This window comes from Scleropages formosus, chromosome 15, assembly GCF_900964775.1.
Source record: "Scleropages formosus chromosome 15, fSclFor1.1, whole genome shotgun sequence".
In the NCBI taxonomy this organism is placed as follows: domain Eukaryota; kingdom Metazoa; phylum Chordata; class Actinopteri; order Osteoglossiformes; family Osteoglossidae; genus Scleropages; species Scleropages formosus.
The window spans coordinates 12,266,351-12,290,354 of NC_041820.1; the positions used below are offsets into that span (position 1 = coordinate 12,266,351).

Sequence of the window (24,004 nt, forward strand, 5' to 3'; positions counted from 1 at the left end):
TTTATTCATTGTCATTTGTTCAGGTCAGAAAATAAACCTTTTTCCTGGCAGTCACTCACTGCTTTCTATTGAATGCTACTGCTATCTATAAGGTCTAGCATTTAACACACAAAGCAATTGCAATGAAAGAGAAAACATAGCCTTAATATAATAAGAGTAATCATAATAATAATTATATTACAGAATAAATTTCTTATCTTTTTTAATATTTTCTTACTTTAAAAGTTAATATAATATTTCTTTTGCTTGAAATACAATTATGTTTTTAGATTTCTCTTGTCCCCTATCACTTTTTTAGTGTTTTGAGACGTTGATTATACTTGATCAACATTACCCAAATCAATAAAAACCAGCTGTGCCATTGCATATTACAGAAGAGTAATGATATGTGGACATGCACCGTAAAACACCCCTCCCACATCCCCTCCCCGTGCCTCTCAGTGTTATGTGTGACCCTCTAGTATCATAGCCGCCCGATGACCATGACGTCCACCACTTCGCCCTTGTGCAGCTCCACATATTGCTCTGTTTTAGGAGGTAGCATCAGGAGTCCGTTGGCACTGCGCATGCTCATCAGTCGACTGCTCATCTGGTTCCCTAGAGATGAAGGGAGAGGGGGATTAAAGTGTCAAAGGGTTTTTAAAGAGTGCTTCATTAACAAGTCTTTACTGTCCAAGGATCACTGGGGATTTATAGGAAAAAAGAAAATTAGAAATAAATAAGAGGGGCAGTTTTTTTTGTACTCTTGACAAATTTTAGGTTACAATTATACATCTCTGACCACCGCTTGGCCTAGTACCTGTGCTCTGTGCCCATGGCAGAGGCTCTTGGTGGTGCCAGGTAAGGATGCAACGGTGGTACTCAGGCCGGGGGTCCAGTTTCACATCACAGGAGAGCTGCGCAGGAGAAGACAAACACCGATTGCCTCATTCTCATAATTCAGCAACCTGCCTTTTATCATCCTGTCAGGTGAGAGTGCATTTTCTTATACTAGTTGTGGGACTGGGATTGCACATACTCTGGCTTTGATGATGGTTGGCCGGGGGTCCAGGATTCCCTGCATCTTCCTCAGGGCAGGAATAACAAAGAGGTTACAGGTGACAACAGCCGACACGGGGTTACCTGTGTGCATGTGAGAGAGAAAGAGAAAGAAACAACAGAACTGCTAAATACAGCTTGTTTGAGCTTAACAAAAAAAGCTTAATGACACAGGGTCGGACACCAGTTTTTACAGATATCCAAACCTTTCTCGGGACATCACAGATGAAAGGCGCAAGACAATCATGTTTTTGTTTAAATGCAGTACCTGCTCTTGTCTCTAGGGGATGTGAGAAAGGAATGAAATGTGGTGGGGTGGTTGGGAACAGAGGAGGGCCAGAATCCCGCAGACAGAAAAACAAAGCCAAAAAAAGAGGTAAAGAAAGGGGCAGAGGCCCATGAGCACAAAATCGAGAAAGAGCCACAAACTCCTCTCCAGACGGCGATATGCAAGTGAGGAACACTGATGGAAGCCAAGGTCCACAGTCAGCCGCTGCATGCTGTTGCAAATGTATGTGCAGGACAGCATGACTGCAAAGCGTGACTGTTCCTACATCAGCCCAAGCCAAGACAAAGAACGCGGCAGGGCTGGGGCAACACTCAGAGCACGGGACTACTGACTACCACTGACAGCACAAATCTAGGGCGGCAGGAGGGGAGGACAGAAATTAAACACCTAACTCTCAGAAAACAGAACAGAGTAGCCCACAATTACTAGTGCAAATGGTCAAAGATCTATCACTTGATCAATGTCCTATTTCCATCTGTTTTTGGCTTGCTTTTTAAAGGTGCTGTGTCCTTTTGAGTTTTTATATGTCACTTTCAATATGGGGGTGAAAAGTCCCATCTGAGTTCAGTCCACTTCCGTTTTCTGAGCTTCAATGCGCATAGAGGGGGTTGGGGATCACGCGGAACACCTACTTCCATGGGAAGGTGGTGGAGCGGGCTGCTTGCCTGGCTCACTGTCGCCCGCTGGCATGGGCTCGAGGAGAGTCACCCCAGTGTCTCTGAAGGTGAAATTACCTTTGGGAATATAAACACAGTGGTGGTCACCACGGTTGAGGCCCTCCTGGGGCTTGAAGGCTGGAAGGCCAGAACCCACATGGGAGTTAGGTTTAGGATCAAGGCAGCCAAGCGTGGGCAAGGAAATGGTCCAGGGGTTTTTTCAGCTCAGCCACGGCAAAAGGGCCATGGCAGGCTCTTTGGGTATTGGGAAGGCCCGCTTAAGTGAGCAGGGGGAGATAAATTCGGTGGGTTCCAAGTAAGGCTGGAACTGGAAGGTTCACAACTTTAAGGTCATGTGGCAGTAACCAAACTGGGGGACTGTGTGTCAGTCTGGCACCATTCATATGTGATCCAACACCAAATGGATCTCTTTATGTAAGCATATTAGAGCGAAAGTTAATATAGCAGGCAACGATAGCCATGTAGCAGGGGTCAAATGCTAAAAATGATTTTAGCTTGTTTTATAGTGGGGTTACACAATAAAGGGTATCACTCCCCTCTTGGGAGAAGAGATTGTGGGGGGAGAAAGCTGTAGGACACGGCACCTTTATTCTCAGAGTTCTGTTGTTTCCCGTAGGGGAGTGTTATTTAGGTCTTCACCACATGGAGAAGGGGTGGACAGAGCAATCCAGCCACTTCAGGTCTCCTGTTGTCAAGCACATTGTGCTGTTCACTTGAAGGCGCTGGACCTATACGAGCTTGCAACTCCTGTTGCTTCACACGAGCAGAGATGAGGTCTCCGTAGCTGAACAGTCCCTCGAGGACTTGTATGGTTCTGCATTTCAGATGTTAGCATTTACTGGAGCTAAATAAATCTTTCAGAAGCATTCTCTCTGCAAGGTTTACCACACAGTGGGTAAAGAGCAGAGTGTTGCAGCAGAGAACAACTGGAGTAAGAGGTATACTCCCCGGGTCAAATAACTAAATAGATTCTCACTCCGAGGTGGAAGGACTTTCCAGAAGCTCATGAGGAAAATGCTGCTTTTGGCCTTGGATTTGGTTGGACTGCTCACTGGTGTGGAGCAATGAAGAATCCAACCCCAGAGCAGAAAACTTCCTGGCACACTTCCACATACCTGGCAGTGCAAAGATGAGTTTCCGGGCACCATCGATGTCCAGTGTAGCAAATGTCGTGGGGAGACTGCAACCAGAGAGTGGACAGAGACTGTTATCTTGCAGTAGGTTGCCCCTTAGCAAAGTCTTCTAATTATAGTGACTCATCATACCCTGTTAATGAGCTTCCAACTCTGTAGCAGTTTAAAAAAATGCAATGAACATAAAAGCTGCAACAGTCAGACAACAGGTAACAATTAACCCATTTATAAATACACAAAGCAATAAATTTGAAGTTCAGCAAACTGTTGCTGACATCCAGCCATCCATATAAATAACTCACCCTGGCTTCATGAATACTCGTCCAAAGTGGATTTGGGCATGGAGGTCAATGTCCAGAACTTGCTTCAGGTAGTCCTGAAAGGCAGTGAAAAGGCCTCTTTCAGTTTTTATTTCTCAGCATCTGAAAGGCCCCTTCCTGTTAATTTGTGCCACTTGTTTTTAATTGACTTTTCCTGTATCCTGAATGAGTAATTCTCCTTGGAGTAAAACAAGCTTGTCATTTGGATGCTGTCTACAGCTGACACTGGGGTGACAGACTTATTAAATAACTGTGTTTATTAGAGCAGAAAAGCCAGAGAGCTGCTGGGGAATACCAAGAGAAATATTCATAGGCTGTTGCCAGGCAGAGGTAATCTCAGACACCCATGAATCCACTAGGTGGCAACAGTGCATGCAAAATGGATCAACATTAACACATGTGTCATGTTCTTTCAAGACAAACGCATTTAGTTCAACTTTTTCCTCACTTAGATACTGCCCTTTCATTGGACAGTGAAATCCAGCTGAAACCGAGTTCCCTCTATTAGAGCAGCAGTTACCTTCTCGCCCATTGACACTCCTCCAGACGTGATGATGACGTCAGCACGACTGATGCCCTCATTCAAAGCATTTAGAAGATCATCAGGGCTGTAAACAGAGAGACAAGGGTTTTGCACTGGACCACTGACATTAGTGTGACTACAGCTTTGGTAGTCAACTGTGGCTGATGGAGACAGGCGTCTGAGGCTGCTTACTTGTCTCCAACGATGCCCAGGTTGATTGTGGGGTAGCCATGCTCCTGGATGGTGGCCAGCAGGGTAGAGCGGTTACTATCTCGAATCTTCCCAGGGTGCAAGTCATCTTCAGGGTTCAACAGCTGCACCACAAGCAGACAAACAGAGAGGATGGATTAGGACCAGGCTGTGTGCGCATCTCGTCCAAGATTACACGCGTCCCTGAGTTTGCTCATCTCCTAACCTCGTTACCAGTGGACATAACTGCTACCACAGGGAACTTCTGAACTTCGACCTCTGTGACGCCAACAGTGGCTAGCAGGCCAATTTCGGAGGGTCCCATGTGTGTGCCTTTGGCCAGGACACACTCTCCTCGCTTGATGTCATGTCCGATGGGCCTGTGTGGTACAGTGTGGGGAAGTTACAGTGGGATGAGTGAAAAAGGATGCCTGGCCAAGGACAGTGGGCTTGTAGGGATATGGATTACACTGACCTGATGTCCTGACCTGGGCGTGCTTGCACCAGAATACGAACCTCAAGCTCCTCTGTTCCCTGAAATAGAAGAGTCATTAGACACTCCCAGAGAAAGCACAAGCTGCACCCATCTACCTCATCAACTTTCACCTGCTATTTCCATGCATACTGGCCACCGTCACCTGACACCCCACCTGTTTCTTCAGCTCTATAAGTGATCACCTCCCTTTCCACTCCCACCTTCAACATTCATTCTGACTAATACTAGAGTCAGCTACGAGGGTGTGGATTTTGACACTAGAGCAAATTAAGGCCAGCCCAACTGTCATGAACCCACCTCTAACCCCGTACCAACCTATACGGCCATATTCCATTTAACCTAGGCAGCAAGTAGTATGGTCGAACAACATTTGGAAAACCCTATGTTGAATCCCACATCCTGCTGTAGTACACTTGAGCAAGGTACCTACCCTGAATTGCTCCAGTAAAAATTACCCAACTATGTAAATGAGTAACCATTGTAAGTAGCTTGACACTCTAAGTTGCTTTGGAGAAAAGTGTCAGTTAAAGGCATAAATTAATTAATAAATAACATCTACATTCCCAGGCCTAATGCCACAAAAAGGAATCATATATGCCTTCCCCTAACACATGGGGCGTTTTGGTAGCTGCGTTGATTAAAAGAAGAAAAGGCTGACTTACATCTTCTGATTCACGGAGTAGCTCTGTGTCCTCCACTTGCACTACCGCATCAGCACCGCAGGGGATGGGCGCACCTGTGGTGACCCGCATCACTTGGCCTGGCATCACTGTGTGGGTGGGCTGTGGGCCGACAAAATTTTACACACTGTTATACACATAAAGTATACACAGAAACACACAAATACACATAGTGAAACAAATGATGTATCATGGACCATATCTGTAACAAAGACACCAAAACCAAGACACACAATATTAAAAAAAACTGTTAAAAGAACAGAAAAATAATTAAAAAAAACACAGATACCTATTGATTCTAAGCACTAATTTCAGACTGTCATCTAGCCTGAAAAAGCATGCATTCATTATGGAAGTACTGACCTGTGAAGACCACCACAGGGTTTTCCTGCCCATGGGAATATCGTAACTCAGAGACAGAGATGGTGCATTTACACAACCCCACTAAAGATCCTCTAATGAGCAACAACAGTCTAATGCCAAAACCAGAGATTATCATTTTTGTTTGCTTCTGTAAAACACACAATGCATAGAAAAACAGAAATGTAACAGACTAATACAGAAGTTAAAGACAAGTGTTTAAAATGTGAGAATCTAAGTGTTAGTAGTGTTCAGAATGGCTGATGTGGTGGTAACAGGTGATAAAGACAAAAGCTTATAAGGCTTACGGATGTATTAAATATGAGCAGGTGCAAGTTGGCTGGTGCTCAAAATCAGGGGTATAAGCAACATTTGTGTTAAATATCAAGGGGTGGCACAGAGCTGTCATCAGTATTAAAAATCAGGGGGTATAGGCACACACCACCAGTATTAAATATCAAAGTAGCTAAACGTCACTGGATCACAAGTGGTGACCTGTATCAAAAAAGGGACAGAGTCACATGGCCTCGGTTAGACAAGAAACCGAAAAGCGTATGAATCTGGAGGACCTCACCTGTTCTCCGGCTTGTGACTCCCCTATGATGAAGCGATCTCCAGGGCCATCTGCCGCTGAAACAAATACACAAAATGATATGAGAGCAAGAAATACAGCAGAGGGCCCCTGCACACATACTGTATATGTCGTCGTGTATCTATTAATGATGCCCAGCCAACTCTAAATGCACTAACGACTCATTAAGAGATGAAGGGCCAGCTGGGCTGAAGAGGAAGAACAGAAGGGGGATTTTCTGTTGCTACCGCTATAGGACATGAAAACCTTTACTGTGGTTTAGTTTCTGGGTTGAATTTTGCTCCCACTTAATCTCTGCTGAGTTAATATTTTTAAAAAGCTGGCTGCTCTGCTTTATCTTCTGCTTTAGTAATGACTATTTGTAAGTTATACATTTGTGACATTTACATTTAAGCTCTGATATTAAAACAGTGTAAGGTTCACATGTATAAATTAACTTGCAAGGGCGAGGATGTGTCCTTCTACATAAAAAAAAAAAAAGCTCTTTACCTCGGACAGCATAGCCGTCCTTGACGGAGGCAGGGAAAGGGGGCAAGTTGTCTTTGGCATAGACGTCCTGTGCCAGAACTCGACCCATCCCATCTACGCAGAGAGAGAAGAAAGAGCACACAGCAAGAGGTTGTTTGTTCAGTACAGACAGACAGCGTATGTGCCAGCTCTTAGTCCTAGCCTACGAGAATTTGCTGAAATACTCATCCAGCCCCCTCCCCAAGTGAGCTGAGGAAAGCATGACAGTACATTTGGCTCTGTGTATAATGTAGGTCCTGCAGTGTAGATCACCAGTTCACAGTCTTGCACTGGGAGGTGCACGATACTGTGCATGAATGCATCTGCATACGACAGAAAATTTAGTACAGATGACCACATATACAATTTATTACTAATCATGCTCCATATCCCTATTAAAAGCACATACATTACGTGGCAGGATAAGGGTTAACAAAGGGTTAGAGATCAAAAATCCAAGGAACACATACACACAGACAAAATGTGAAAAAGTTCAAATGGGTGATACTGGAGTGAGTCAGGAGGAGATGGTGGGTTTTTCTATTTCATGAGGATCAAGCAAGTAGATCAGAATGAACATTGCAGAATGAAACATAGATCAGTTAATTACAGCTTCTCCTTTGTCTCCCATTTACTTGAAGGGGAGAAAGAGAGAGATGTCTGGAGAGAGGGACAACCACCAGCTCTCCACATGAAAGGGGATAGAAAACACACAAGAAGGAGACCGACAGAAAAAGCAAGAGGCTTTTATTGTGCTGGAAGCTGATTAGAGGGGAGTCTTATAGCAGTAAAATACCCACATTTGCAACAAGCATGTATGTGCTTCTCTACTCCCTTTATTTAGCAATCAAACAGACCTGCATCGAGTGACCTGCATGAAATAAGCCTGTCACACACATGCAACCACAACTTATAGAAAGCAGTGGCAAAGATGAGAAAACTGCAGCAAATGAAAAACTTGGTCCTAAGGTCCTAAACCCAGAACCTCCTTGATGGTTGCTGATTTTTTTCTAACCGTAGATTTAATTATTCAGACATGAGTAGACATCATTTCAGCAAATGTGTCCTCTAACACTGGTCTTGGAATTATACAGGAGTACAATATTTGTGCTAATAAAAAAATAAACACTTTCTTTAAATTTTATGCATCTCGGAAAAAATGTTACTAATTAATATTTAGAGGTTAATTCATTAATCTTAACCCTAAAAGAGTGTTAATGCATTAATGAATCACAGTTATTTAGGTTTAAGAGCATTAATTATAAATGACTCAGACAAATTCACTGAAAATCTCAATAACCAGTCAAGTCAAATCATATAAGTGTGGAGATGGCGCTCAGCCAGTATACACATGGGAGCCTGAGGTACCATAAGAAAACACAACCATAAGGTAAACAATACAACAAAAATACACTGGCTCCTAAACCTACGAAGAACTGGAAGCCTGTTATTTCTAATATTATTTCTCATCTTACTTTCAATAACTTTTACCACTAAGCCACAATGAATAAAACCTTAATAATAGGTGTTCCACTATTTATTTACAGGTTATATTCTGCAAATATCTGTGATATAGCTGTAATAAATAAATACTTTGACTTTATATTTTCAAAAAATTTACTGACAGCCACACACACACTGGCTCAAGCAGCTTGTCCTGAACAGGGTCGCGGTGAGTCGGAGACTAACCCGGCAACAAAGGGCGTAAGGCTGAAGGGGGAGAGGACACACTACATCAAAGTTAAAATTAATTTGAAAAGACAGAAAAAAATGCTGTCTCCCTCCTGTTCAGTGCAGAGTGTTAACCAATTCATCCCATAAATTTCTGCGATTCCTCGTCGTCTTATTAACCACAATCACGAACACAAGACACGAGAATTGAGGAACCACCCCAAAAAAAGAAAAAGAATAAGATTATAAAGTTTGTGTATAAGGTTGACTTATTCAGACAAATAATTCATCTTATTTAGCAATGTACTATGTAGGATACTGAAGCAAGAAACAGGCCCAAAGCCTTGTTGCAAAGGGAAAGCTTTTTGACTTTGCACAACTGCAAAATAATTTACCCACTACTCATTAGTCACTCTTAGTCCCCCTTAATTACCCTCTAATTAATACACAAAGAATTGCTGTGGATCCTCTCGCAAATTCAGGACTACGAAGGGCAGAGTGGCTACTTCCGTATAATCTTGAGCTGGATTATCTCAAGCAGTCTAGCCCACTTCCATTTTTAATCTTATGTTTAGTTATGCCTCCTTATCCAGCGAGTATGGTAAATAAAAATTATTTGTTCAAGACAAGGTTACCTTATCAGAATTTTTAACATATTTATCCAATTCTGACATGAGGGAAGTGAGTTTTTCATTCATAATAATTCTCTATGTATTTATTAAACTGAAACCTTTTCAAATATTTAAAAGATTTACTGACAGTTGAGGTCACCCTGAGTAACCCTGAGAAACTTTTGTTTTATTCATCTAGGAAACTCTGTAATCTTGTCTATAGCAAAGAGTATGAGTCTCTCTAAACATCTCTAGGACAAAACAGACTACGTGCACAACATTTGAACAAAAAATTCTTTTGTAAATGTGGTTCTGAGCCTTAGAATTACAGAATAAATATGTACTCACAGCTCTAAAACCCAGTCACAAGCACTGTAGGTTTGTCTGGTCAGCTGTATTATTATTATTATTATTATTATTACTTGTGTGATAAATGTCGGTGCATATGGTGAAGGAAACAAACTGTACTTAAGAGTCACACATCTGCAGCTATGTCTCTTTCCCACACTGTAATGCACAATTTGTATTTTCTATGAGATATACGTTGCTTTGGATAAAAGCATTTGCTAAATGAATAAATGTAAATTTAATGTATTATTACTATTACTACTACTACCATCATCATCTGGCACTTAGATGAAGCCTTTATCCAAGACAACTTAAAATGCAAAGTGTTAAAAAAACAGTAATGTTACAATTACTTGCCCATCCACACAATATAACACAATAATTAATTCTTAAGTTTTACTGTGCCTCAACAATAAGACTCCAAGAACTACGAACTGTTTGAAAAAAGATCACATTCTGCACAAACTGAGCCAGGTTCTGAACCCAGACCCTAACCTAGAACTCAGGAGTAGCGTGTTACTACTTCCCAGCACGCAATGGTGCCGCTCTAAAACCGAGTTTCACGGCCTATCTGTCTGTGCAGCTGTAAATTCCAGTACTGTATGTCATCCAGTGAACTCTTAAGCACAGTTGAGCAGTGTGAGCCTCAGTGTCAGCTTCTGCCAAGATGCTCAGTACGGAGGAATTAAAGAACACAAACACACTAAAAGCGCTGCACTCTGGTAGTCTTCAGTGTCTCTGTCTAGCAGACAAATCACATTAAAGGATGCTGACAACCAGTGGGCCTTAATCTCTACTCCAGTGGAGACTACCCTGGGAAAGTCTATCTGTACTGCCCAGTCTGTTTATGGCAGGATATCGAGCAGGGGGGGGATACATATCCTTTAGCAAATGGTAGCTTTGAGGTAATGCAGCTGTTTCAGAATGAAGGCTTAAAAAGTACAGTAGTTAAATTTTCAGCCGGCACATCAGACCTGCCTCTGTCTCACCACATCTCAGCCCCGCCGACTTTAGAGGTGTGTTGAAGTCACGCTGGGGCTCCCTAGGGCTCAGCCATCTGACCCACGCATGACACGAACGAGAAAGACAGCAAGTCTCGTGCAAAATAGGTTGCTCCTGCATCACGATAAGCAAAAGGTCACTTTGTGACTCATAAATGAGTTACTCCAATTGCTGACAGCAAGCAGAATTTGTAGCATCAAGATGCAACCATTATGAGTAAAATAAAACAAATTGCATGTTGTACTTTACAACCTAAAAAGACTTCACGTCCGCCGGTCTTCCAATTTCCACTCTCTGACAAACCCCTCTGCCTTCATGGATCTGACCAATGCCTGTGGTGATCCCTCAGTGGGAGGAGGTTGTTGGGGCTGAGGAAAATAAGAAGCTGCGTTTCACACCCCTCCCACTAGGCAACATTGTACAGCTCAAATGTGGAATGTCACCTACTTGTTTCTTGCGTAACAAGGATCAGCAACCTCAAAAGCAAATATAAAACCAGGTTCACATAAAAACTGCAGCAGTCTAGGGCTGGGCCTTACTACTCCACTGCCCCCTGATGACCCACAGATGAAATGTCACTGCATTTGATGAAAGGAGAATAAGAAAGACACCAAGAGAGATGGAGAGAGAGAGAGGTCTCTACTCATTGCCCTACCTACTGCCCCATATCAAGCAGGGGGTCAACATCAGTGACCTGTGGGATGTCAGCACACCAGGGAGGTATTAGTACAGATTTTTTTCTTTGCCTTTGCTACAGAAGTAGTAAAGAAAGGGAGCTTCTTCCACACTGAAGTCACTTGGGAAAGTCACCAGCCCCACAGTCTATCGCACACAGGTGAGGTGTTCTATAAGGACTGTGCAATTTCCAGCCTCCACAACTACTTTAAGTAAACACAAGGTCCACATGCTTAAGCTGTGATCCATTAGTGGTGTTACTCCAGCATAGCCTTTCACTAGGCTGGGATGAATGGGCTACATGCCTCACACCATACAAAAGTTCATGCACTCTATTATCATGCCATGGTATGAAATATGTCAGTGTACCACTAATAGCTCCAGTAATAGTTGCACTGCTGTATGGTGAGTGACCCATTGTAAGAAGAAGTGTATCTAGCAGTGTAAGTCACCTTGGTGAATAAGGTGTGTGGGCTGATAACACTATATAGAGTTTATTGGCAGTCGCTTTGCAGAAAAGCATCTGCTAAATAAATAAATGTAAACAGCATAACTGTTTACACACAAAAATATTGTGTTGACTGCCATCTCAGTGAATTGCTGCAGGGGGACACGGTGACACAGCAGGCTTAGCCAGGTCCTGCTCTCTGGTGGGTCTGAGGTTCGAGTCCTGCTTGGGGAACCTTGCAACGGTCTGGCGTCCTGTCCGGGGTGTGTCCCCTTCCCCTCCGGCCTTGTGCCCTGTGTTGCTGGGTTAAGCTCCAGTTCGCTGCGACCCCGCTCAGGACAAGTGGTTTCAGACTCTGTGTGTGTGCGAGTGTGTGTGCATGCTTTGCTGCAATGATGGGAAATTATATAAATATACTCAAACATACTAAAATGAGAAGATAACATTTCTGCACAACCAGACATTTTGGTGGAGAACCTGTCCAATACCCTTGACAGTAATGTGTTCTATATTACGAGAACTTTGTGAACTGAGAGTGAGTTATTCACATGAATGTGTGACTGGATGGGTTCAAAGCATTTATGGCAATCTATGAGGAAAAGGGAATACCTGCAAATGGAAGATATGACTGCCAAAAAGAAGGAATCAAGTAATATGTGCTTTAGAAAAGTGAGTTTTAATATGGAGTAGGTGTATGAGGGCAGGGCAACAGAGGGGAGGGCACTTCCAGTGTGTGGTATGGCAATGTGGGGGTGTCCAGTGTTTGGTTTAGGAAATCACAGGTGAGGGAGTGTTCAGTGTTGGGGTTGAGAATCATTAGTGAGAGACTGGCTAATCAGAACGGTAGGAGGATATCAAAGGAAAGAATACAACTGTTTGAATGCTCATTGTTAGAATTAGAGGGTGTGTATACACAGCCTGAATGAGTGATGAAGGCATATAGCAAGGGGTATGATGGGTATCTGGCTGGACTGGGGAGCAGCAAGCCCTACTCACCTCTATAGTTGATGATCTCAGTGCCTAGGACAGGAGTCATCTCCAACACAGTGATGAAGGCCTTGTCCATGGAGGTAAGGGGGAAGGGTGACATCCGGTGCCTGCGTGCCACTTTAGTGATGTCCACTGCACTGTGACCTGGGGAATGGGGGTAGGGGGCAGGTCAACAGGCTTGTTAGGGTTTTTTTTCCTTACTTCCCACTCAAAAATAACCATCAAATTACTCAGTCATGCTGAAGGAAACATGGACTCAGCCAGGATGTCCATCATCAGCTGCTTTTTCTAATCATCAGTATTCATCACTGAGCAATTTAATTTAAAACCTGATTTAAGCCTAGGAGTATAAACTTAACGAATGCATATCTGACAGATTACATTATTAACACAAGGCTTAACATTTTCCATACTAGAGAAATAACCTTTAACACTTTTCAGCCCATCACATCCCAGGAATACGTACAAACGTATACTTGATGTACTACATATGAATTAAATAACTCAGTTAATGTTCCAGCACTTTACGTCTTTCTTCTACATCCATCTTCCATTTTGAGTTATTTTCATATATTTTAAAAAAAACTCCTTTGTTATCACTGTGAAACCCATTATAAGCCACTAGACATTTGGGTGCTGCAACAGTCTGGTGATTAAAATGCATGTTTAGATCAACTACACTGCTCAGAGACAGAAGTGTCATGTATTTATGTGGGTACTCCACTTTAAAAAAGCAGAATGCTACTCAAGTTGTTGTTCTGCAAACCAACAGATGGCAGCACAGCCCCTACAGCTCAAATTGACACTGAACCCATCAGTAAGTCATTTAGTCATTGTTTAGAGTACTTAACCATGCAGCTTCTTAAAAAACACAACTAGTGCAAAGGACACCCAGTAGTGTAGTAGTTACAACTGCTGTTTTTGGACTCTAAAGTTTGCAGGTTCAAATCCCACCTCCAACTGTAGAACCCCTGAACAAAGTACTCACCCTGAATTGCTTCAGTAAAACTACCAAGCTGTATAAATAGGTAAATAATTCCAAGTGTCTTAACACCGTTAGTCACTTTGGAGAAAAGTTTCAGCTAAACAAATAATTTTTTCTTTTTTTTTACATTAAAAAACAGTGCCAGTTGCCTATGAAAAAACACATCTATCTCACTAGTTAGCACTTCCAGTTTGCCAGCAAAAAACTAAATGAAGATTAATGGCAATGTATATTGCATTAGTCCCCCTATTTTGCATAATACTGTAAGCCAACACAGAGTTACCCAATTAACTGTCAACATTAAGAATGACCTAATATGTCTGTTTTTCTGTCTCCTTATTAATAGTAACATTTTGACCTAACGCAATGGCTCCTCAGTCTAAGAACGCAATTGGGACCAGTAGTTCAGAGCCAACATTACAATTAAGTACCAATCAATAAGCTGTTGATGCAGACGTTATTTATTTAAGGGTTAAGTTCTGTAAAAATCTCCGATACAGCTATAATAAATAAAACCTTTTTATTTTAATACCTTTATTAGCTTTTAGCTGAACTAAAACTAATTTAAAATAGCTAAAAACAAAAGCATAAATGCAGCTTGCTTTCACGGTAACAAGCAGACATTTTAGAAAACTAGAAAGTGCAGAAAATTCAATTTAAAAGATAAATTAATAAACTGTACAACATTTGTCTCTTTAAAAATTCATAAGTCGACCATTTGTAAAACAAGGAGCCAGTTTAGTTTTATTTTGTTATTCTTGGCCTTGCCCATTTAACTACAGTACTGCACTTTGTCTAAAACTGTGATTGTGTGCAACCCTGTACTCCTAAAAGCACTGATGTTATAATCCTGACCATTGTACAGTATCCTGAAAAAAGGTGTAAGCTAAATAACAATGCCAATAAAAACAGCAATGAGAATTAGCATGCAGTACTCACTGGCTCGGAGGATGTTTTCTTTACTGCTGCACCGCGACTGGACCTGAAGAAAAACGGAGAAGGCAAGAGGGAGACAGATGTGTGAAACCACAAAGGGAATTGAAATTTGTGCTCCACAACAGGACCAAAAAGCCTTCTTATTGTTTTTTCTCCGAAAAACCATAAACAGTAGTAAAACACAAGACCTTAGTAACACATAAGAATTGTTTACTTTAAGTTTTTACTATTAATGTCAGTCTTACAAAGTCCTTAAAATTGAACAACCTCCCCAAAAAGTTCAGTCTTTCTAATACACTAACACTATTGTAAGCCTCTTCTACTATTATCATTATTATTACTGATAATACAGCAACCTCCATGATGGCTGTTTTAGGAGCAATCTGTAAATATTCAGTGTACTATGTGCCATCTCTCTCTGTCCTATGACAGAATAGTAGTTCTACAGTGTGCCTTCACTGTCTGTCATCGGCTCCACTCTGCGACAGAAAGACAGAACATTTTTCACTTAAGAAATTTCCAGGCAAATGGAATAAGATCAAATTTAAGTTTCCTACTGAGGCACAGCTGTTTGAGGCTCATAAGGAATATAATCTGGACATGGAAAACTCGGAAAAAAGACAGACTAATAATAATAATAATAAAAATAATAATAAGTCACAAAAGTAAGTTAAACAATTAAAACTTCTGTTACAATATGAATGAGTAATCAATAAAATGGTCTTCCCTTAGGCCATGGACATTAGAGTTTGAAGTCTCTTCACTGCATTAATGACAGCACTCCTCACAGCTCACCCCTCTTAATACTCCTTGCCATATTTACAGTCTGGTGATAAACACATCTGTGTTATCCTGCACCAGTCTCACCGATGCTGTGTTACTGCACAGGACTGAGAATGTTCCCTTTAAGAAACACTTTGTCGGAGTTTTATTAAACAATATTCCTTTAAGGACTAAGACAAACCACTTTCTGTACATGTAGCTGTATAGTTTTTACCAAATTCTGTTTACAAGAGCCAGTGTTAGGGTCACCTTTCCCATCTCCAAGCCTGATCCCCCTAAAACCTCTATGACACAACGTCCCTGGCCTAGAGGGGGTGTGACACATGGGCGAGAGTCCAGCACGGCCGTCAGAGACACTCTTTGGATGTCTGAAATCAAACCAAACTTAAAAAGATCGCCACAGACACTAAACCGATCAAACATAGAGGCAGGATCTGAGAGAGAGAGAAAGGATGGGGGAGGTGGTTGAGGGGTGTGGTTGTGGTGAGAAACAGCATGACCCTACAGCCCAGAGGAGAACAAAAATCAGAAACAAACTGCATCTAAATGGAATAAAACCAAGAGTAAAACAAGGAACGGAGGAAAAAAAGACTACGTAACAGAACTGAAAATCCACAGAGATCCAACACACCATACAGCTAATTAAAAAGGGAGAGAATGTTAGAGGACAGAGAGATCGCTACGGAGGAAAGAGTGACAGTGAGAAAGAGAGAGGAAGCAAGGAGGTTGGACTCCTAACGCAAAGCGGAGTTTGCGAATGGAAGCGGCTCCTTCGGTGGGAATAGTTACTCGCGAGTCGAAGGTCCGGTGACTCCTGCGATCATCCTTAAGCCCCTCCAACCTATAGTGAAGCTATTGTACGAACAAAAACAGAAGGTTTACAACAGACAGGGCAGAGGAACAGAAAGGAATTTAAAAATCACCACTGAATCATTCTAAATGCAGACAAAAAAAATCATAGGAAGAAACAGAATAGACAACAAGAGGGCAACTAAGCAGAGGAAGGAAATTAGCATTTCATGTCCAGTTCCTACGTTAGCTCAAATTCTTGTGAAAGTAATACCTATGTGATGTTTAAGAGGAAAAAAGTGAAGGCAGAACAAGGAATAAGGATGAAAAGAAAAAGAGGGAAACAATACAGTGTAACACCATTTCTGTGTAGCAAACATCTATAAACCGTGATAAGGCAATTTTAAATCATCTGCAGCAAGCAAGCCATTGAGAACTTACCATCTGTTACTTTAGCTATTTACATGCTAAGTACACAAAGACGGTCTTGTAATTAATTCATTCTGAATTTATTTTTAACAATTTTTAAGGTCTGCAAGGCTGCTAAAATTGCAAAGTGGAGTCAATATTTAAATGGAAAAGTATTATTAGTTGTCTCTTCTATGTAGGGATTTTGTATGGCAGAATAAAGCTAAGATGTGGAGTGTTCCTGAAGGTGAAAAGAAAGTGCAGTACGAGGGATGAGTACTAGAGCGCTGTGGAGTGAACATTCAGTAACATGGACTGAACAATTTTCTACCCATATGCGGCAAAATACACCCACACGCACTCTTGCACAGGCAAACATACTTTAATTAAAAGATAACAGCAAAAGGGATGCTGATGGGCTTTTAGCATGTATGAGAGGAAAAAAAAAAGGGAAAAAAGTTGACACAGACCATGCAAAACAAAACAGACAGTCTCCACCACCTGGACTTTGTGTCTGTGTCTTCAATGCTCACTTTGTTCATACACACGTCCTTACTACATTTTCCCCTTAGTTTCCATCAAACACTCGAAAGTGTTGGAGACCCATCTGACCTGGTTATAGGAGCCGTGCCTTGGACAAAAGCAGCACAGCAGGAGGCCAGGAAAAAAAAAAAAAAAAAAAAAGCTAAAAGTTTGCTGGAAAGTGCTAGGCTAACACCTGAAAAGGGGTGCTATTGGAGAATGATGTGCTGTGTATTACCATGGAGATGAGAGGTAACAGAACTACAAAACGGCAGAGGTCACCGAAATACGTCCAAACAAAGGACCGCCAATTGAGATGCCAGAGTGAGCCAACTGGACAGAAAACCAATGGGATCAATTAGTTCAAATCGAGTCACACAGAGTAATGGGATCTGATGGGACTGGTCGAAACCAGCGCACAACCGACGCTAGTGATTATGCAGAAAGAGATGTCTGTGTACATAGGTGAGCAGAATCTTAAAATGAGGAAAAAATGGCAGAGCCAGAACATAGGAACACAGCGTGACACCCTGGAGGCAGACAGAGAGGAGCACAAATTTCACAAAAAAACAAAAACAATAGCAGAAAACAAATCATGGTGCTACAGAAGATGGCAAGTGACACTCATCGCTCCAGCTGAGTCCTTTCCTTCTCTTCCATCATCAATTCTGAGTGATGATCTTCCATCTGCCAGCAGAGTTCAGTATCTCCTCTGTCACCCTTTATCCTGCGGTACTGACATTTTTCAGCTCCTTAAATGTTTCTGAACTTTGTGTTAACTGCACTCCCACAAAGCACCAGCAAAAAATACACTATTTGTGGATATAAATTTGTTGGAGGCATGATCCAATTAACGTCACTATGTGCAATTTGCTATCGCTATATTTGAGCCAAATTTCACTTTGATTTTCACTTCAGTGGTTTAACATATCTATCCCCTCTCACTTGGATAGTTTAAATCACATTATAAGCTGCTGTTGAGCTTGCATATTTACATTCCTTGAATCCGGACAACTTTAATTTGTTACAGTGCAGTTGCACTACAGAAAAACTCAACTAATAACCATAATATAGCAAACAGTTGCAACGGTGAAAAATTGCAAATTTAAATTCTTGCCTAGGGGGGTACAGTGGCGCAGCGGGTTGGGCCGGGTCTCGCTCTAAAGCGGGTCTGGGGTTCAAGTCCTGCTTTGGGTGCCTTCCGACAGACTGACGCCCCATCCTGGGTGTGTGCCCTCCCCCTCCAGCCTTGCACCCTGTGTTGCCGGGTTAGGCTCTGGTTCGCCGCGACCCCACTCGGGACAATCAGTTTCAGACAGTGTGTGTGTGTGTGTGTGTGTGTGTGTGTGTGTGTGTGTGTGTGTGTGTGAATTCTTGCCTATACCACATATCAGCTGCCAATGTCACCGAAATGTAATGTTTAGAAAGTGTAATATAAATACCTAATTTGATACCATAAATAAATTTTAACCACGTAAAACAGATATGGCACAGAGATAGCGACATTTCACCTTAATGAGCTCTTTCCACAATCAAAAAAGCAGTTACTAACTCAAATGGTATAATATTTCGCTAAGGTCATAAGGCACTAGAATACAAATTACCCTGGGCAAGGAACAGGGAGCTGTGATTACTCTTTTTATGAAGTTTACAGCCATCCTCTATATTTTCCCTTTTCTTCCTGTTCACCTCACTTCAATGCCAACGAAGCCATCTTTGGCAAAGAATTTGAATTTTCCACATAAGCTGTCTTATGACAAGGCAAATCCTTATAAAGAAGCATGTTACACAATGAAAAACAAGCGCGAACAGATGAACAAATGACAGCACCGATGAATGGCAAGATGGATGAATGATAGAGAAGATCAAGTGCAGTGAACTGTGGGACATTAACTCTGGATCTGAAGCTAGCTCCCACAGCAATGATTTCCCCACCTTGCTGCTTCCCCTCTCAAACAAAGCCCCACACATACACAGTCAAACTTAAGTACACATTCACAGACAGGGTCCACAAGTGGCAGAAACTGACGGTAGGGGACAGCAATGATGTGCAAGAATGACAATTAATGGGCAGTAATGGGGCACAAGCACAGTGGGAAAAGCTGTGGCCCCAGTTCAGCAGGGCCTCTACCCTGACTGGATACTCTGGTGGCAAGGAACCCAGAGTGTAACGACTTCTACAGGTGTGGGTGAGATACACCTGTACACCTGAGATCCACCTCATCAGAACTAGTGTGAGGGGTATGCGCAGAGCTACCCTCTGTCATAATTCATTATCTGTGCAGAAGGAATTGTTCTCTCTGTCCTTCCTGTCTCATTCTTCCCAATTAATGAGGCAAAGAGACATGGCTATGATGTTTCCTCAAATCAGCCTCTGATTCTTGTGTGCATCACATGGTGTTAAGTTCCTCCTTTTCAGACTGTCTCAAGGAGAGAACATTATGGCTTTACTGCACGAGGAATGGTCCTACACTAAGGAGTCAACTTGGACTCATCACCCTGTCCAAAAGGCAAAACTGTGCCTGAAGTGTCTGCAGTCCAATGTGAACATGGTGTGGCATGTGCAGTACACTATGGGAAAACTGAGATGCCCATGCACACATTAGTCAGAGACATAGCTGCAACTTCACTAAAGGGTTCTTCCTTCCGTTATCACAGCTGTGAGGTGTGGTCTGCGTGCTGTTAGGCTGGAAGAAGGTTAGCCGTTTACCTGGTCCAAGGTAGAGTACCTTGACTTGAGCGTGATGACCTCATCCAGGTGAGCCCTGAACTCTCTCCGTGACGCCTGGAGAAAGCCACAGGATAGTCACTCGCCTAATACACACGCACGCACGCACGCACGCACACACTTTAACACTCCTTTCGCCATCCTTTTTACACAGACACACAAGAACATACAAGCCCACTAAACATACTTAAGGTATAAGGCTTGTATACCTTATTCAAAATTTCTCACTCACACACCATCAAACTGGAAATACAAAATTCCTCTCACACACATACCTTGTACATTCAAATTCACATATCTAAAGGCCTTTACACCTGAAGAGCACTTTCACTTTCTTTCAGAAACAGGCATGTTCAAACACACTCATTCTGAGCTGATATGATAGATTCATAAAAACACAAGATGAGGAATCGAGAAGAGTAGGTTGCAATACATTACAACCAGTGAGATAAATATAAAGGATGACCAGCACTGTCGACTCATGATAACATGGCTGAGGCATGAAAACAAAATGAGGGCAAAAATATAAACATGATATAAAAACATATTGTAATAAAGAAAGAAGAGTTTCACCTGCCTGGACTGCTACATTTTTACAAAAAAGATTGGATAGCAGTGTAAATACAGATGACTAAATCATTATTTAAATAAGAGAAGAAACAGATCTGCTTCCAACCGCCTTTTCAAGGGGCCAAAAACAACATCTCCCATACGTCAAAGCTTTTCATTTAATTAGTTACTGACAGTTACTTTAGAAATTAGGACACTTTCAAAAAGACCAGCTACTGCACTGAGGGCTGTAAATTAATTGAGAAGTTCTGCCCTGGATGTGAATACAAATGATTCTGAAAAAGAGGGTCAGAAGCCTCTCAGCAGAGAGAGGCAAGTGACAAGGAGACCTTTCAGTTCTGACTACTGAGATTAAAGGACACTTTTTCACAAATGGCCAGGGCGCTGAGGAAAGTTTTTAAAAAAAAAAAAAAAAAAAAAAAAGTAACTGGAAAAAGTGAAAAACTATGGAAAGGATAATTCCCTCAAAAATTCAAAAAAGTTAAAATGCCAAAAAAGCATCAGAAGATAGATGTCAGGCACTTGGATGACTGGTGTCCTCCCTGAGAGGCGATTACGAACACGAGGGGGCACAGCTGTGCGACAGGCAAACACACACACACACACACACAAAGCCGAGGTGGAGGGGGGGGCTGGGAGCCTGATCATGGCTACAAGGAGAATGTGGCACGCAAACAACACATGCAAGTGTACCTCAGAAACACTATAGGTGGATGAGCTGGAAGGGAGCCGGGCCTGGTTGACATGGGAGGGGGGAGTGGAGAAAGAAGAGGATTAAAGAAACAGTGGGAAAGTGGGAGTAAGTCAGACAGCGCCCCCTTGCTTCTTGGAGGATCACAGTGTATCTCCACACTTTGACACAGGGTAGAGGCTCAATGGAAAGGTGGGGCATATCCAATACAACAGGGCAACAACATGACTCTGAATACGATCACTAAGTACTATATACTGGTATCAAGACATTCACTGTCCTGTGGGTTACTGTAGCCTACAAGTAGTTTAGCATAAATCAAACAACATTACAATTCAAGTCATTTCACTAAAAAACAACTGTATGACGACACACTGAATATAAAAATCACTTTTTTAATCAGCAAAAAACACTTCTGCTACTATAACAGTGCAACAACAGTTGCTGCCTTCAGTTTACACCAGCACTGCAAAGCAGGATACAAGTAAGCCACCTTCAGTTAGGTGAATTTGAGGTATGGATTTAAAATCACACTAGAGAACAGCAGCTATAGATCCTAATAATTGTCCTGCACTTGATTATTTGTGGACATCATCTGAAAAGGAAAATAAGGAAATATCCTGGAATTTCCAGCCAGAAACAGGTTGCTGATGGAAAGGTGAGTGTATTACTAAATTCTTCACAAGTGCAAAAAGCTAGATATTTTCCAGCTGTATGGCTGTATGAACACTTCACTTGTGTGCTGGAATACAATGGAAGAACTCACAGACCTAATGGCTCTTGTGATTGCCCACCTTGGGCTCTGGAATGACAGGAAAAGGCAAATTAATGTGGGAGAGCTGGCTGTGTATTGGTTAGAGCTGCTGCCTTTGGACCCAGAGGTCACAGGTTTGATTCCCACCTCAAGCTGTAGCACCCTTGACCAAGGTACTTGCCCCCAATTGCTCAAGTAAAAATTACACAGCTGTACAAATGGGTGAAAAATTGTAGGTAACAATGTTGTAAGTAGATCTAACCACTATGGTACCAGTTAAAACGTTAAGCTTTTGTCCTGTATTGATCTCAATTTACTACATTTTTTTACAACATGAAATGATTAAGAATTCCTTTCTTTTCCCACATTACCACAACTTCTACTGTGGTTTACCCAGGTTAACCATTAACTGCTGCAGTCCTATTTACAGACACTGTCTTACCACCATAACCCAAGGCAATGTTCCCCAAATTAGCCTGTCCTCCTTTCTCTCACTACCAAACTTCCAGTTTTGCTATCTCCAGCCTCTCAAAGATGGCTGATCCACCCTTCAGGTAGATCTAATTACACTGTCCTAATTTCCCAAACTTCAGCAACAGCATGCAACAGTTCTGCAGCTGCCATTATACTTAACTTGTTCATTCTTAATTGCTTTCACTATATTTTCAGTCTACTTGTAAAACAATTCTTTTTGTTGTCCTCAACTACCACACTCAGTCTAACTCAACTTTGTAGCCTTGGCATTCACATGAATAGCAAGATGATAAGGTATAATAATATGAGATGACAAACCACATCAAACACAAAAACATCACAAACAGTAGAAAAAGAACTTGTGTGGCCATATGCTTGTTTCACAGGAAAGGCTTTGTACACAAATGACACCATTACAAAGACTATCCTTACCTGTGGAACTCTACATATAAGTGAAACTTACAAATATATGGATGTATATGATATATACAGGATGAAGGGTTTGCAGGTGGCCACAACACAGTACAAGAATACAGAATGTGATATGACAGCTCCATGCATGCATCACTCAGACACTGCGCTCATCTGTTACGCAACTGTCATGTCCACCAAATAGGAAGGACTGTACTGTAAGTCTGTCGGGGGGGGAGGGGTCTAACAGTCATGACTGGTGAGGAGAGGCTACAAAAATCTGTAAATTACTGTGGCCAGTGCAAGGACAAAGCCTACGCTTCAGAGGACCTCCTCCTCCATCACTGTCAGGGGCGGAGAGGGGAAACGTTAGCCAGCGGCAGTAGGACGTGCTGGGGGTAATAACTGATGTGTAGGCTTTTACTTTGTAGGGCTTGCTCCATTCCATACACATAAACACACATACCATCTAGGGACAGACACAGGCCACCTTTTTTACAGTGTATTTTCTCCAATCGGAGTGGACATAGCACTAAACTGAATAATGTAATTAGACTTGTGAATGTTGCTGCCATTAAATTTTAGTATGAATGATGCCCAAACCTCCCACAGCTCCAGTTCATTTAGTTCAATAGCCAGAAGGAGTCTGAATTGGGATAAAAAAATTTTTTTGAATGAGAATCAGAGGGAATAAACACACAACTACAGCAGAGCTATTAATGGCACTTTTTTCAACAAGATTCCAGCACACTGCTGCAAGTAAACTTGGGAACAATCAACTGCTCCTCCCCTTTCCACTTTCCCCTCAAATCACCTTCCTGCTTCACTGTAAAAAAAAAAAAAAAAAAAATGCTTCCCTGAGAAACTTCAGAAGAGGGAGAGTATGCAAGTTGCATCAGGAAGGCCACAATGTTGACTTGTCTTCAGTCAACCCCAAAACAATAGTAGAAGAGCACTTATTGGGTCAGGCTTCAACCCTGACCATCACTTGGTAGGAAACAACAAAACACTGGATGCTACCATCTGCAGGTGACAAGGGTGTAGCTTTATTTGTTTTTCCTTTACTAAATAGGCTCTGTTCAGATGATAGTAATGGTCTGGCTCGGTTGTAGACAGTTCGCACCACACTGCTGTTATTATTATTTGTTATTCTGTTGACACCTTTACCGTTTTCTGTGACACAGCATGGTAATTCTTACTGTACCAATTCAAGGTTAAGGATGATCAAGGTTACTACAGCTGAAATGGGCTTTGAACTGAGAACCTTCAGATTCCAGTGCAACAGCCACAACAACTGTGTTTCGCTGCTGCTCTTGACCACTGTCCCACAAGTTTTAAACATTAGGTGCTGCATCTTCAAATGCAAAGTGTCTAGGTCTCTAAAGGATTCCACTGCCCCAAGAA

The 24,004-nt window shown here is 42.0% G+C and overlaps 1 protein-coding gene across 5 annotated transcripts in view; it reads right to left on the minus strand.

The window, feature by feature from the left end:
* Positions 1-203: 203 nt before the first annotated feature.
* gphna (gephyrin a) overlaps positions 204-24,004 on the minus strand; it is a 59,524-nt gene continuing 35,723 nt past the window's right edge. The window contains exons 10-25 of one of the 5 annotated variants that reach the window (XM_018732801.2): positions 20,964-21,005; positions 19,683-19,757; positions 14,474-14,516; positions 12,556-12,693; positions 6,787-6,879; positions 6,280-6,335; positions 5,328-5,447; positions 4,645-4,703; positions 4,396-4,549; positions 4,173-4,294; positions 3,978-4,065; positions 3,440-3,513; positions 3,120-3,184; positions 1,019-1,122; positions 800-896; positions 204-597 (exon numbers count right to left, since the gene is read on the minus strand). In XM_018732801.2, the coding sequence (XP_018588317.1) occupies positions 464-597; positions 800-896; positions 1,019-1,122; positions 3,120-3,184; positions 3,440-3,513; positions 3,978-4,065; positions 4,173-4,294; positions 4,396-4,549; positions 4,645-4,703; positions 5,328-5,447; positions 6,280-6,335; positions 6,787-6,879; positions 12,556-12,693; positions 14,474-14,516; positions 19,683-19,757; positions 20,964-21,005 (1,464 nt within the window). In that variant the 3' untranslated portion in view covers positions 204-463. The remainder of the gene's footprint in view (positions 598-799; positions 897-1,018; positions 1,123-3,119; positions 3,185-3,439; positions 3,514-3,977; positions 4,066-4,172; positions 4,295-4,395; positions 4,550-4,644; positions 4,704-5,327; positions 5,448-6,279; positions 6,336-6,786; positions 6,880-12,555; positions 12,694-14,473; positions 14,517-19,682; positions 19,758-20,963; positions 21,006-24,004) is intronic. The other 4 variants (XM_018732824.2, XM_018732808.2, XM_018732816.2 and 1 more) reach the window with 4 other exon arrangements.